We start from the raw sequence: 15,841 nt of genomic DNA on the forward strand, positions 1-15,841 counted from the left end.
GACATCATAATAGTTATATAATTCACATGGCACATTAGCCAAGACTAACATACGTAACCTCCCACAAAAAAAAAATATATTATTTCTTTGTCGCGGCTCGTGCCGCTTAAATTCTTCTTATCGGCTTAAGAAACCTGCACAGCGAAGCTATAGCGATAATCCCATACCACACTCCTGGTCATATGGCCATTTCCCGAAGGTTGAGTGTGGTTTGAATTTTCCGCCAAAATCATCGGAAATTTAAAATTCCCGGCTCTGTGCAGGCATGCGCATTGTCGACCCCACCTCCCCCTCCCTATTCCCTCCCTTCTTACCCGGCTAGCTCGAGCCGGACGTCGCGTCACTTCAATGAGAAATGAAGGCTTCGCCTGTGGGAGGAGGGAGGGACCCTAAATCTGTGCAGGTTTCTTAAGCCGATAAGAAGAATTTAAGCGGCACGAGCCGCGACAAAGAAATATTATCGGCTGAAAGAAACCTGCACAGCGAAGCTATGCATGAGACGAGGACAGGTGGGAGGAGAGGTGAAGCCTGAATCAAACCGTTATTACGTGTGTCTTTCCTATGGGAGACTTATTCATTTTATCACTCAGTAGAGGGGAGACAGAAACGTCAAGTACCCACGCCGAAGAATGTGACATGCACAACATTGCACTGTTCACACAATGCGTAAATTATACGAAATTTGTATCCTGTTCAACGGTTCCTGGCCCCTCCCCACTCCTCGGTCGCCCTTTGCCCCCTCCACTTTTTTGAGATGAGAGGGGTGGAGCCGTTTCCATGGCGACACATGGGACAGGGGCGACTGAGTGGTAGAGACACCGTGTCCCCAAGGGAGTCGTCGATGTCCAGTCCCTAGGTCCCGCACCCGCTCCACAGAGTGGGTGCGGAGAAACTCCAGCGACCGGCGTAGGGCCCCCGACCGAAGCCAGGGACGCAACAACCTGTGGAGTGCTGAGGGTATCGGCCCGGGCAGGTCACGCGGGAGAAGCAGTATGCTCCTGTCGACCTCCCGTACCAGCCGTCGGCGCCCCAAGCGGCTCAGTGGAAGGGCCGGGGTCGCGAAGTTGTGGCCCCCCCCCCCCCCCCCGCCACCGAAGGAGGGAGGACGTGTGAGAGAAGCACGCTCTTTTGGCGCAGGGGAGCACCCGAAGGACGCTGACTGTCCCACTCAATCCCGAGCCAATAAAGTCTGTGTGGGAGCAAGGGCAGACCCGTCCCAGTCCACCCCGAACTCCACGTCCGCCAACACACTCAGAGCCATTGAGATGTCGGCCGATGCACCCTCCCCGGTGGGCAAATGCATCCACTAGCCGTCTAGGAACATGAGTGTGGAGACGCTTGCTTCCGTCCAACGTACGCCTACCACTCTCACTAGTTTCGTGAAGATCCTCGGGGTAAGCGAGAAACCGAAAGGGAGTATGCGAGGCCAAGTTCGTTTCCGAGCGACCTCGTCCGTGGGCGTTAGTCAAGAGGCTTCGTCCTGGGTGAAGACGTTCCCTGAGCGTCTCCCACGAAGACGGGCCTGGACCCTCGGTATGTATCCAACTCACCCCAAGTCTTCCCGCGGGAAGTTCTCGAAGCCCGTGGCGAGCGTCTTCATCCAATAGTGTGCTATGGCAATTTGTGACGTCTCGTCACCCACAAGCGGACTTCTATATGTTTAATACCTAGTGACATCATGTGATTGTACTGTGACGTCACCGGATTGATCATGGCGCCATAGGATCGTCTCGTGACGTCACAGGGACACAAATTGACGTCATAGGACTACATGGTGACGTCAATTTATCACAATGACGTCATCATACCGTGACATCACTGAGTCACAGTGAGCGTTGAAATAAATTTTGACATGGTAAAATTCTGGACCATCATGACTGTAGATTAAATTAAGTTGAATAGGAAAAGTCATGTTCATTTCGACCTAAGTCACAGTGAGCGTCGAAATTAATTTTAACATGGTAAAATTCTCGACCATCATGACTGTAGATTAAATTAAGTTGAATAGGAAAAGTCATGTTCATGTTGACCTGAGTCACAGTGGGCGTTGAATTAGTTTAACATGGTAAAATTCTTGACCATCATGACTACAGATTAGCTTAAGTTGAATAGGAAAAGTCATGGTCATTTCGACCTAAGTCACAGTGAGCGTCGAAATTAATTTTAACATGGTAAAATTCTCGACCATCATGACTGTAGATTAAATTAAGTTGAATAGGAAAAGTCATGTTCATGTTGACCTGAGTCACAGTGGGCGTTGAATTAGTTTAACATGGTAAAATTCTTGACCATCATGACTACAGATTAGCTTAAGTTGAATAGGAAAAGTCATGGTCATTTCGACCTAAGTCACAGTGAGCGTCGAAATTAATTTTAACATGGTAAAATTCTCGACCATCATGACTGTAGATTAAATTAAGTTGAATAGAAAAAGTCATGTTCATGTCGACCTGAGTCACAGTGGGCGTTGAATTAGTTTAACATGGTAAAATTCTTGACCATCATGACTACAGATTAGCTTAAGTTGAATAGGAAAAGTCATGGTCATTTCGACCTAAGTCACAGTGAGCGTCGAAATTAATTTTAACATGGTAAAATTCTCGACCATCATGACTGTAGATTAAATTAAGTTGAATAGGAAAAGTCATGTTCATGTCGACCTGAGTCACAGTGGGCGTTGAATTAGTTTAACATGGTAAAATTCTTGACCATCATGACTACAGATTAGCTTAAGTTGAATAGGAAAAGTCATGGTCATTTCGACCTAAGTCACAGTGAGCGTCGAAATTAATTTTAACATGGTAAAATTCTCGACCATCATGACTGTAGATTAAATTAAGTTGAATAGGAAAAGTCATGTTCATGTCGACCTGAGTCACAGTGGGCGTTGAATTAGTTTAACATGGTAAAATTCTTGACCATCATGACTACAGATTAGCTTAAGTTGAATAGGAAAAGTCATGGTCATTTCGACCTAAGTCACAGTGAGCGTCGAAATCAATTTTAACATGGTAAAATTCTCGACCATCATGACTGTAGATTAGCTCAAGTTGAATAGGAAAAGTCATGGTCATTTCGACCTGAGTCACAGTGAGCGTTGAAATTAATTTCAACATGGTAAAGTTCTTGACCATCATGACTATAGATTAGCTTAAGTTGAATAGGAGAAGTCATGTCCATTTCGACCTGTTTTTTTTTTTTTTTTTTTTTTTACTTATATCGATATCAATATCAATATATATATATATTCATTTATTTATTTATTTTTTATAAAAATAATATTGTACAATTCACATAGTGCATAAATTCGACCTAGGTAATATTGCAGACGATAAAAACGTAACTTCTCTTTGATCAAATTACATGAAAATCACACATTTAAAAAGAGAATTGGTCAAATAATGCAACCACATGCTAATTTCTATATAAAATTATACATTTGAGCAAAAGCCGTCATTATTTGGGTTTGGTCGGCGTTGGTTGACGTTTAGTGAGACCATAAAAGAACAAGCATAATACAGAGAAATCATTCAACAAAAACAGTTAAATTTTAATACTACCAAAGAAGCAGTCACAAACTGCCAAAAAAAAAAAAAGTAACATACATGCGATTCAATTTTTTTTTTTTTTTTCTCCTGTGTATTTGGCCATTTATTCAAAATTAAGGTTAAAGGTAAAAGTTTATAACTTTACCGCTTAAGCTAAGAACATGACATAACTATATCAAAGTTGCTGTGCCTGCCTGGGACTGCCATAAAGATATGGTATGAATTTGACATGATCAATTCATATTTCTAGATATTTGTAAGGTATTCATCTATAATTTTCATTTCCAAGCTAAGTGACACTGCACTGAGTCTGATATAAAGATAAAGAAGATTTTAACTATGTTCTATTTTATTCCTCCATTTTCTGTTAAAGTTTCCATGTACTGTGTATGTTGAATCTCTTACCTTTCTCTGTCTTTAGGAAAAACTTGAAATATTAGATGGGGAAAGGCATTTTTTTTTTTTTTTTTTTTTTTTTTTTTTTTTGCCACACCACACATGGGTGATAGTTCCGCCCAAAGACTATAAAAGAAAGACAGGAAGGGTTCGTAAGGTGTTTAGCAAAAATATGTAGCCAGAATTAATGCCAAATACCGCTAGACTATTGGGGTTTTAACGCCATCTATTGAGCGGTTGAAAAATTAAAAATCGAAGCGATAGCTATTGTTGCCATTTTATTGTATTTTATATATTTTTAGAATTATATATTGATTGATATTTTCGGCCTTGTATATGATTATTATTTTAGTTCAATACTTTTTTTTTTACTTCATTTGTAACCATTACTGTGTAAATAGTATTTGCTTTCACATACTTGACATTTGACAATATCTCGTATATATATCTTTCATACCTCTGAATTTTTCATAAAATATAAAGAAAAAATTATAATATACACACACACACACATATATTTATATATATATATACATACGCACACACACACATAATATATATATATATATATAATTCTCTTATTTGATTTATATACATATGAATTTCTTTATCATTTGTCTTCATGGGTATTATATGTGGTAATATGGGCAAATGAAAGCTTAGGTTTTATTTCATAATTTTATTAATTCCAAAGAACACCTACCAGAACAATTTCTATTCTTATCACATCATCACATTTATGCCAAGAGTGTGAAGCAGGTCTATAAAACATCTATATAACTGTGGACTCAATTGTGGTACTAATATCTGTTGTTGCAATTTGACATATGTTGCTTACTTTTTATGATTTACAGGTCTTATAGAATTATGCAATGCTAATAAATGGTCAGTACTAACCAAAGTTCTCATCCAATGAACTTGGCAAGATTTCCATTTCAATTTGCTGGTGATGCAAAGTACTTGCAAAGTACTTGCAGTATCCAAGTGCAGGTCAATATCTGTAAAATAATATATGTGATGTTTTGTAGTTATAAACAGATAATGTATGTAAGGTATCTATGCTCAGAATTTAGTTTGTAATTTCAAGTTGAAATATGTTTTGTGCAAATACAAAAATTAGCTAATGGCAATGAAAGAATATTCTAAATAATGTTCAACTTTAAAGTAATACAGAAATATATAATATATAGAGACAACCAATGTTTTGTTTCAAATGCAATGTGCTAATAAAATAAAGTCATTTCAATTAATCTTAGAACTGTACTATACTATTTACACATTGATCAAGCACTTACCTGCATCCATACTGGTTGTTTCTGGCTCATCTGGGTGTGCTGGATCTGATAGATAATATAACGTATAATGAAAATCATTACTTCTTACCAAACAATGTTAATTATTGTAATCTTATGATAATGTATATATAAAACTGCATTGACTCACTCAGCAGGCAAATTTTGATCTGGGTATGCATTGGGGCACAAACGGGTTGATGATGCATATTGCCGTTGAGAAAAATTATGGCTACATATCCTTTGACTTTTATTTAATTGTGTAGGTGTTTTCTTCCTTAATGTCGATATACCGGTTACTTGTATCCACTTTGAACATCTATCAAAAAAGAAGAGAATGTTGATTTACAATTTTACTTAATGAATAAAATGACACTTATATGTCTATAATACTTAATGTTGGCAGTACAATATACACTTACCTTTGTGGTTCTTTAGGAAACCGATGGTACATGAATTCAGGATGAGAACTTTTGGACCGTTTGAACCAACCATGTGTTCCAAGTGACATATGGCTGAAATGTAAACATGCAGACGATCCAAAAAGCCCGCTAATTCTTTCCGAATAAAGCACAGCGATTTCTAGCGTTGGTTGAAGTAACTAAACTCATGAGTAATCAGTTAGGCTATTTACACCTTTTTCGTGCCTTCCAGTCTTTCATATATAGTCTTTGGTTCCGCCCACACTCCATGATTGAATGTCCCGCTTAATTGTAAACAAACAGACGATGCAGTTAAAACTGGTGATTGACGTAAACGCCATCTAGTGAGAGAGCCGCACAGTAAAATGTATGTGGACGATGCGGATCTCCGTGAGCTTTCCCGTCTTGTCTTTGGTCACGCACCGGTCAACGAGTCTATACGATTGTCCAGACCCTGCTTAGACCTGCTACACGGGTCAGATTCAAAATGCCAGCCTTGAGGTTAGTACCCTTTTCCCTTGATATAGCAGCAAGCCAGATTTACTAGGACTTAGCTTTGTAGAGCCCTATATAAGTGAAGCGCGGAGTGAGTAGCATTGGGCTTAGGATTAGCTTATATTTCATGACTGTTTGGTGATCTGTGACCCGGTCTTACGTCTGTTCAACCCCGTTAAAACCTTCGAACTAGAGTCTTTTGTGTAATGTCAAATGTATGATCAGAAGTCAGATGTATTATGTAAAATCATGTTTGTTTAATTGTAATAGTGTCTTTGTTATATTATTTTCGTGTCATTTTACTTGTATTAACTTTCATACTTATAATTTATTTAATTATATTTCTTTAACTTAAGTTAGTTTGATTTTCTTTCCCCGGTGTCCGACCGGGTGGCGACCTTATTCAGTTCTTTTGACCGTTTGAACCCGTAATAGACATAGGGTCTAAGGGTTCCCTTGATGTTACAAACTTCAGACATTCACAAGGCCGGTGAACCTTTGGTACTTTAGAGAGGTTTGTAACAATGTTAAAAGTGAGGCGACAGGTCCACGATTTCAAAATAATCACAATACTGATGGCCAAGCAATTTAAAATATTAAATGAAATGCGATGGGTCACTGTGACGGACTTCAAAATGAACCTGACTTACGATAAGCTCCTCCACAGTCCTGATGGCCAAGCACTTTCTAGCATTTTAAAATGCTATGATAAAATTGTCTCAACAGCTCACTGTGACTCACGACGAAATGAACATGACTTTTCCTATTCAACTTAAGCTAATCTACAGTCATGGTGGTTGAGAATTTTACCATGTTAAAATAATTTTCGACGCTCACTGTGACTCACGTCGAAATGAAGAAGACTTTTCCCATTCAACTTAAGCTAATCTACGGTCATGGTGGTCGAGAATTTTACCATGTTAAAATTGTCTCAACAGCTTACTGTGACTCAGGACGAAATGAACATGACTTTTCCTCTTCAACTGAAGCTAATCTACAGTCATGGTGGTCGAGAATTTTACCATGTTAAAATTATTTTCGACGCTCATTGTGATTCAGGACGAAATGAACATGACTTTTCCTATTCAACCTAAGCTAATCTACGGTCATGGTGGTCGAGAAGTTTACCATGTTAAAATTATTTTCGACGCTCACTATGACTCACGACGAAATGAACATAACTTTTCCTCTTAAAATTAAGATAATCTACAGTCATGGTGGTCAAGAATTTTACTATGTTAAAATTATTTTCGAAGTTCACTGACTCAGGGCGAAATGAACTTGACTTTTCCTATTCAACCTAGGCTAATGTACAGTCATGGTGGTCGAGAATTTTACCATGTTAAAATTATTTTCGACGCTCAGTACGACTCAGGACGAAATGAACATGACTTTTCCTATTCAACTTAAGCTAATCTACAATCATTGTGGTCGAGAATTTTACCATGTTCAAATTATTTTCGTCATTCACTGTGACTGAGGACGAACTGAACATGACTTTTCCTATTCAACTTAAGCTAATCTACAGTCATGGTGGTCAAAAATTTTACCATGTTAAAATTGTCTCAACAGCTCACTGTGACTCAGGGCGAAATGAACATGACTTTTCCTATTCAACTGAAGCTAATCTACAGTCATGGTGGTCGAGACTTTTACTATGTTAAAATTATTTTCGACGCTCACTGACTCAGGACGAAATGGACATGACTTTTCTTTTTCAACTTAAGCTAATCTACAGTCATGGTGACTGTGACTCAGGACGAAATGAACATGACTTTTCCAATTCAAGTTACGCTAATCTACAGTCATGGTGACTGTGACTCAGGACGAAATAAAAATGACTTTTCCAATTGAACTTAAGCTAATCTACAGTCATAGTGGTCGAGAATTTTACCATGTTAAAATTATTTTCGACGCTCACTGTGACTCAGGACAAATTGAACATGACTTTTCCTCTTCAACTTAAGCTAATCTACAGTCATGGTGGTCGAGAATTTTACAATAAATTATTTTCGACGCTCACTGTGACTCAGGACGAAATGAACTTGACTTTTCCTATTCAACTTAAGCTAATCTACAGTCATGGTGGTCGAGAATTTTACCATGTTAAAATTATTTTCGACGAGCACTCTAACTCACGACGAAATGAACATGACTTTACCTATTCAACTTAAACTAATCTACAGTCATGGTGGTCGAGAATTCTACCATGTTAAAATTATTTTCGACGCTCACTGTGACTCAGGACGAAATGAACATGACTTTTCCCATTCAACTTAAGCTAATCTACACTCATGGTGGTCGAGAATTTTACCATGTTAAAATTATTTTCGACGATCACTGTGACTCACGACGAAATGAAGATGACTTTTCCTATTCAACTTAAGCTAATCTACAGTCATGGTGGTCGAGAATTTTACCATGTTAAAATTGTCTCAACAGCTCACTGTCACTCAGGACGAAATGAACATGACTTATCCTATTCAACTGAAGCTAATCTACAGTCATGGTTGTCAAGATTTTTACCATGTTAAAATTATTTTCGACGCTCACTGTTACTGAGGACGAAATGAACATAACTTTTCCTATTCAACTTAAGCTAATCTACAGTCATGGTGGTCGAGAATTTTTCCATATCAAAATTGTCTCAACAGCTCACTGTAACTAAGGACGAATTGAACATTACTTTTCCCGTTCAATTGAAGCTAATCTACAGTCATGGTGGTCGAGAATTTTACCATGTTATAATTATTTTCGACTCTCAATGTGACTCAGGACAAAATGAACATGACTTTTCCTTTTCAACTTAAGCTAATCTACAGTCATGGTGGTCGAGAATTTTACCATGTTAAAATTATTTTCGACGCTCAATGTGACTCAGGACGGAATGAACATGACTTTTCCTATTCAACTTAAGCTAATCTACAATCATGGTGGTCGAGAATTTTACCAGGTTAAAATTATTTTCGACGCTCACTGTGACTGAGGACGAAATGAACATGACTTTTTCTATTCAACTTAAGCTAATCTACAGTCATGGTGACTGTGACTCAGGACGAAATGAATATGACTTTTCCTATTCAACTTAAGCGAATCTACAGTCATGGTGACTGTGACTCAGGACGAAATGAACATGACTTTTTCTATTCAACCTAAGCAAATCTACAGTCATTTTGGTCGAGAAGTTTACCATGTTAAAATTATTTTCGACGCTCACTGTGACTCAGGACGAAATGAACATGACTTATCCTATTCAACTTAAGCTAATCTACAGTCATGGTGGTCAAGAGTTTTACCATGTTAAAATTGTCTCAACAGCTCACTGTGACTCAGGATGAAATGAACAGGACTTTTCCTATTCAACTTAAGCTAATCTACAGTCATGGTGGTCGAGAAGTTTACCATGTTAAAATTATTTTCGACACTCACTGTGACTCAGGACGAAATGAACATGACTTTTCCTATTCAAATTAAGCTAATCAACAGTCATGGTGGTCGATAATTTTACCAAGGTCTAAATATACAGGTCAGACCGTTTACATTCTTCTGCTCAGCTTCTGACGTCATTTGGCTGAGTCCATTTTCTCCTTGTGATACACTGAAGAAAACTGTGAAACGCCAAGGAAGACAGGAACTATAATATTTTATATATTATATATATATATATATTATATATCATATATATTATATATCATATTATATATCATATATATTATATATATATATCATATTATATATCATATTATATATTCATATATATAGACAGGAACTATAATTTATATATTTATATATATATATTTTATATAATTGTCAGAATATAACTAATTGCGTGGAGCGATGCGAGCGAAGGCGACGTCATTTTCGAACGACGGACCAGCTTCAACTGACAGCTATAGGACCCGCTAACCCCACTTTGAACAGCCAGGTGACGTTCACGGGCCCGCTGCGCCAACTCCCTCGAAATTCGGTCGGAAGTGGTTAGACCTAAAGGGCCCCATTCACGACAACGATTTTCAACCCCAACCCAGATTTCGAACATGGTCTGGGTTGGAGTTGTGGTTGGCGGCTTCGCCACTCACTGCAACAACCAATTGTTCAAATTTTCGCAGTTGATCCGCAGTTCTATTGTGATAAGATGTCTGATCTCGACTCTGACGATCTTTTTGATATTGCTTTTTTTTCAGAGGCAGATAGAAAGCGCAAAAAAAAGTCAGTATTAAGTCTTGGCTTCAATAAAGAAACAAGCTATCCCATGTTCAATTATTAGAGGAACTGAGACTAGAGCCTAAAGACTATATGAAGTATTTAAGAATGGATGAATCCACATTTTTAGAACTTCTGTCCTTGGTAATACCAATCATGAAAAAAAACAGGATACGATGATGAGGAAGGCTATTACACCTCATGAATGTCTCGTATGTACATTACGATTCCTAGCAACAGGGAGGTCATATGAAGACCTCAAATTTTTCCCCCGTAGCTGCGGGGTTTACTTCCTTAAATTTTGAAACGAGTATTTCATAAGCATTGTTTCTCATCATTTTATTTGAGTATTCTTTACTTTCCATTCTCCTCACTCATCACTCTCATTTTCTTCGCATTTCCCACTGCAGCTATCTTTCCTTCCCTATCCTCCTTCACATTTAGCAACTCCCTAAAATATTCTGCCCATCTTCCCCTTACTGCCATCTCTTCCATTATCATCTCTCCATCTGTACCTTTTACCTTTTCTTCCCTACTTGATTCGCCTCCTCTTCCTCTCTTAATTTCTTTCCAAAACATCTTTTTATTACTTTCAAAAATTTCTGTCATACTCTTACTCCATTTCACATCTGCTCTCCTCTTTGCCTCCTTTACCTTTTGCTTTACTATTCTTTTCTTTTCTTTGTACGTCTTAGATGACTCCCCCGTCCTCTTTTGTAACCAATCTGTGAATGCTCGCTTCTTCTCTTCTACAACCTTCTTTGTTTCCTCATCCCACCATTCACTACCCTTTCTTCTATTTCCCCCTGTCCTTCTTGTTCCACACACCATCCTTGCACACTTTAAGACTCCCTCCTTGAACCATCCCCATTCCTCCTCCACACCCATCTCTGCACCATCCTTTACTCCCTCCCACTCCTCCTTCAGCTTCTTTTCGTACTCCTCCTCCTTTTCATTTTCATTCAAGGAGTTCACTCTAAGAATGGAGGAGAAATAGGGAAGGATGAGGTGAAGGCAGTTGTAAAGATGATGAAAGCAGGTAAGGCACCTGGTCTGGATGGATGCCATGCAGAATGTCTGAAAAAGGGAGGTTCAGTGATGGTGAACTGGTTGGTGAGATTATTTAATGTTTGCTGGAGAGAGGGTAGAGTACCGGAGGACTGGAGAAGTGCCTGTATAGTTCCTCTTTACAAGGGAAAAGGGGACAAGTGTGAATGTAGTAGTTTCAGAGGGATTAGCCTGTTAAGTGTAGTAGGGAAGGCTTATGAAGGATCTTAATTGAGAGGATTAGGAGAGGAACAGAAGGAGTAATTGGTGAGGAACAGTGTGGTTTTAGGACAGGTAGAGGTTGTGTAGATCAGATCTTTGTGGTAAGACAGATATGTGAGAAAGCTATAGGAAAGGGGAAGGATGTTTTTTGGGCTTTTATGGATCTGGGAAAGGCTTATGATAGGGTAGACAGAAAGGCACTGTGGGAGGTTATGCAGATTTATGGGATAGGAGGAAAGCTTTTGGGAGCTGTCAAGAGTTTTTATGAGAGTAGTAGAGCATGTGTCAGGATTAGAAATGGAGAGAGTGAGTGGTTTGAAGTAAAGGTGGGACTTCGTCAAGGATGCGTTATGTCGCCCTGGCTGTTCAACTTATACATGGATGGGGTGGTGCGAGAGGTGAATGCTAGGGTAGTGAGTCAGGGATTGGAGATGGTTAAAGAAAATGGAGAAAAGTGGGAGGTGAGCCAGCTGTTGTTTGCGGACGACACTGCGCTTGTGGCAGGGTCAGAGGAGGGATTGAGGAAGCTGGTGGCAGAGTTTGGGAGAGTATGTGATAGAAGAAAGCTAAAGATAAATGTGGGTAAAAGTAAGGTGATGAGATGTACAAGGGGTGAAAGTGGCAGTAGACTGGAAGTGAACATTAAGGGAGAGCGACTGGAGGAAGTGGATAGTTTTAGATACTTGGGTGCAAGTGTAGCAGGAAAAGGTGGAGTGAAGGTGGAGGTAGAATGTAGATTGAGAGAAGCGAGTAAATGCCTTGGTGGATTAAAGAGTGTAATGAGGAATAGACATTTGGGAATGGATGCGAAGAGGAGACTGTATGAAGGAGTGATTGTGCCAACAGCACTGTATGGGGCAGAAACGTGGAACATAAGAGAAGAAGAGAGAAGGAGTTTGAATGTGTTTGAGATGAGGTGTCTGAGAAGTATGGTGGGAGTTACTAGGTTGGATAGAGTGAGAAATGAGGAGGAGAACAGGAGTGAAAAAGGATTTGGGAGATAGGGTTGATGAAAGAATATTAGGATGGTTTGGACACATGGAAAGAATGAGTGAAGAAAGACTAGTAAAAGAGGTATGGAAGGCAGATGTGGAGGGAGTGAACATGAGGGGACGTCCTAGGATGAGGTGGATGGATGGGGTGAAGGGGGCTTTGGGGAAGAGGGGAATGTCTGTTGAGGAAGGAAGGGAGAGGACGGAAGACAGAGGTGAGTGGAGAGTGGTTGTATATGGATGATGTGATTGCATAAGGAGGAATGGGCGGGGGGTGGGGGGGTGGGGTAGTATGCGTGAGTAAATTTTGACGCAGCCCGAAGGGATTTCTCCCCGTCCTCTCCTTATATGCAAGGGGGGACGGAGAGGGGGGGTCGCCGATTAAATGAAGCGGCCTTGCTGTGGATGTGCTGTGTCTTGCGACACTGCTTTTGACCCAGGGCGGTGGGCGGGGTGCAGGGATGACCCGTCATCCAGGAGGTGCTCAGATGAGAGGGAGGGTGGGAGGGGTGTGGAGTGTATTTAGGGATGAAATGGGTGGGAGTGTTTTTATGCCTTTCCCTTTTTGGCTACCTCCCTTGGAAGGGGGAAAAAGCCTTGGTATATGTATGTATGTATTCTTTACTTTCAACTTTCCACAGGCATGGATGTTGACGATATATTTCAATAATCTCTCTTACGAAATATTTATTGTACGCTTCCATTTTTTTACTTAGGCAGCACAACTACAGCTACAAGCGCACGGTACGAGAATTTGGGCACAAGTGATAGATTTGGTTGTCCGCACCCACTCACCACACCAACCCCAACACAGACATGAAGCTCCATCCACAAAATATAAGGAAAATCTAAACGACTCCAACTCCAACCACGACCTGCAAATCGCGGTTGCGATGTAGGTTGTTGGAGCCCATACACGAGAAAATTTGGTCTGGGTTGGGGCTGGAAATCTGGGTTGGGGTTGAAAATCGTTGTCGTGAATGGGGCCCTTTATATTCTTAGATCTTGAATTTTACCATGTTAAATTAATTTTCGACGCTCACTGTGACTCACGACGAAATATACATGAGATATTTGGATTGTGGGTCATTTTGGTCAATTACTCCGATTTACCCGCCATCTCACCCACAGGTCGAGAGCGGCTAAGGCTGCCATGGAGTCCAATTTGACACCACTCAGGCCAACGGTATGGGTGCCAAAGGCCAAAAGTTGATTACTGGGTGAAAAGACCCAAAATTGGAGGGGTGCCACTGCTACGCCCTTAGTCTCAGGCTGCTCATGTTTACCTTGCTGTGCACTTTGACCGACTCTCTCCCAAGGGCGTGGCAGTGGCACCCCTCCAAATTTGGGCCTTTTCACCCAGTAATCACTTTATGGCCTCTGGCACCCATACCGTTGCCCTGAGTGTTATCAAATTGGACTCCACGGCAGCCGTAGCCGCCCTCGACCTGTGGGTGAGATGGCGGATAAATCGGCTCAAGTGACCATAATGACCCAAAATCCAAAAAATCTCAAAGGAATTTAGCCGGAAATTCCCCATGAATTTAGCCGGAAATTCGAAGGTGACCGATTTGGTCCAAACTTGCCCCACAGGGAGAGAGTCGGTCAAAGTGCACAGCAAGGTAAACATGAGCAGCCTGAGACTAAGGGTAGGTTTGGACAAAATCGGTCACCTTCGAATTTCGGCTAAATTCAAAATGACCCCAAATCCAGAAATGACCCCAAATCCAAAAATTCTCAAAGGATTTGGTCCAAACTTGCCCCACAGGGAGAGAGTCGGTCAAAGTACACAGCAAGATAAGCATGAGCAGCCTGAGTCCAAGGGCGTGGCATTGGCACCCATACAAATTTGGGCCTTTTCAACCAGTAATCATCTTATGGCCTCTGGCACCCGTACCATCGGCCTGAGTGGTGTCAAATTGGACTCCACGACAGCCGTAGCCGCCCTCGACCTGGCGGTGAGATGGCGGGTAAATCGGAATATGTGACCATAATGACCCAAAATCCAAAAAATCTCAAAGGATTAACCTCATGAATTTAGCCGGAAATTCGAAGGTGACCGATTTGGTCCAAACTTGCCCTACAGGGAGAGAGTCGGTCAAAGTGCACAGCAAGGTAAGCATGAGTAGCCTGAGTTCAAGGGCGTGGCAGTGGTACCCCTCCAAATTTGGGCCTTTTCACCCAGTAATCACCTTTTGGCCTCTGGCACCCATACGGTTGGCCTGAGTGGTGTCAAATTGGACTCCACGTTAGCCCTAGCCGCCCTCGACCTGTGGGTGAGATGGCGGGTAAATCGGAGCAAGTGACCAAAATAACCCAAAATCCAAAAAATCTCAAAGGATTAAAACCGCATGAATTTATCCGTAAGTTCGAAGGTGAACGATTTGGTCCAAACTTGCCCCACAGGGAGAGAGTCGGTCAAACTGCACAGGAAGGTAAGCATGCGCAACCTGAGTCCAAGGGCGTAGCAGTGACACCCCTCCAAATTTGGGCCTCTTCACCCACTAATCACCTTTTGGACTCGGGCACCCATACCGTTGGCCTGAGTGCTGTCAAATTGGACTCCACGGCAGCCCTACCCGCCCTCAATCTGTGGGTGAGATAGCGGGTAAATCGGACCAAGTACCCACAATGACACAAAATCCAAAAAATCGCAAAGGAATTAAGCCGAAAATGCGAAGATGACCGATTTGGTCCGAACTTGCCCTACAGGGAGAGACTCGGTCAATGTGCACAGCAAGGTAAACATGAGCAGCCTGAGTCCAAGGGCGTGGCAGTGGCAACCCTCCAAATTTGGGGGGAAATCCGAAGGTCAGCGATTTGGGCCTTTTGACGTTTATACCTGTGGCAGGGATACCGTGTGCCTCACTGGTGTGCCATTGCACTGCAGGGCATCCCAGGCCTTGCCGGACCTGTGGGTGTCATAGCGGGTAAATCGGTGGAGGTGACCATCATGGCCCAAAATCAAAAAAATCTCAAAGGGGCCCCATGGAATTTGGGGGGAAATCCGAAGGTCAGCGATTTGGTCCAAACTTGCGCCACAAGTAGAGAGTGGGATAGGGTGCACATCAGCGTAGACAGCACAATCCTGAGACCAAGGGTGTGGCGGTGAGAGCCCTCCAAAATTGGGCCTTTTGACGTTTATGCCTGTGCAAGGGATACCGTGTGCCTGACTGGTGTGCCATTGCACTGCAGGGCATCCCAGGCCTTGCCGGACCTGTGGG

General features: G+C 41.3%; 1 protein-coding gene across 3 annotated transcripts; it reads right to left on the reverse strand.

The window, feature by feature from the left end:
* Window positions 1-4,588: 4,588 nt before the first annotated feature.
* LOC143037228 (52 kDa repressor of the inhibitor of the protein kinase-like) lies at window positions 4,589-5,909 on the reverse strand. 3 transcript variants are annotated; one of them, XM_076205349.1, is made up of 4 exons: window positions 5,659-5,909; window positions 5,388-5,555; window positions 5,240-5,284; window positions 4,594-4,942 (listed from the first exon to the last, which is right to left on the reverse strand). In XM_076205349.1, the coding sequence occupies exons 2-4, from the start codon at window positions 5,443-5,445 to the stop codon at window positions 4,779-4,781; spliced, it is 267 nt and encodes an 88-aa protein (XP_076061464.1). In that variant the 5' UTR covers window positions 5,446-5,555; window positions 5,659-5,909; the 3' UTR covers window positions 4,594-4,778. The 3 variants fall into 3 exon arrangements, with proteins under 3 accessions (XP_076061466.1, XP_076061465.1, XP_076061464.1); XM_076205350.1 differs by lacking the exon at window positions 5,240-5,284 and having other exon boundaries at window positions 4,593-4,942; XM_076205351.1 differs by lacking the exons at window positions 5,240-5,284; window positions 5,388-5,555 and having other exon boundaries at window positions 4,589-4,942.
* Window positions 5,910-15,841: the final 9,932 nt, after the last annotated feature.

This window comes from Oratosquilla oratoria, chromosome 22 (assembly GCF_046742065.1).
Source record: "Oratosquilla oratoria isolate Oo_2021 chromosome 22, ASM4674206v1, whole genome shotgun sequence".
In the NCBI taxonomy this organism is placed as follows: domain Eukaryota; kingdom Metazoa; phylum Arthropoda; class Malacostraca; order Stomatopoda; family Squillidae; genus Oratosquilla; species Oratosquilla oratoria.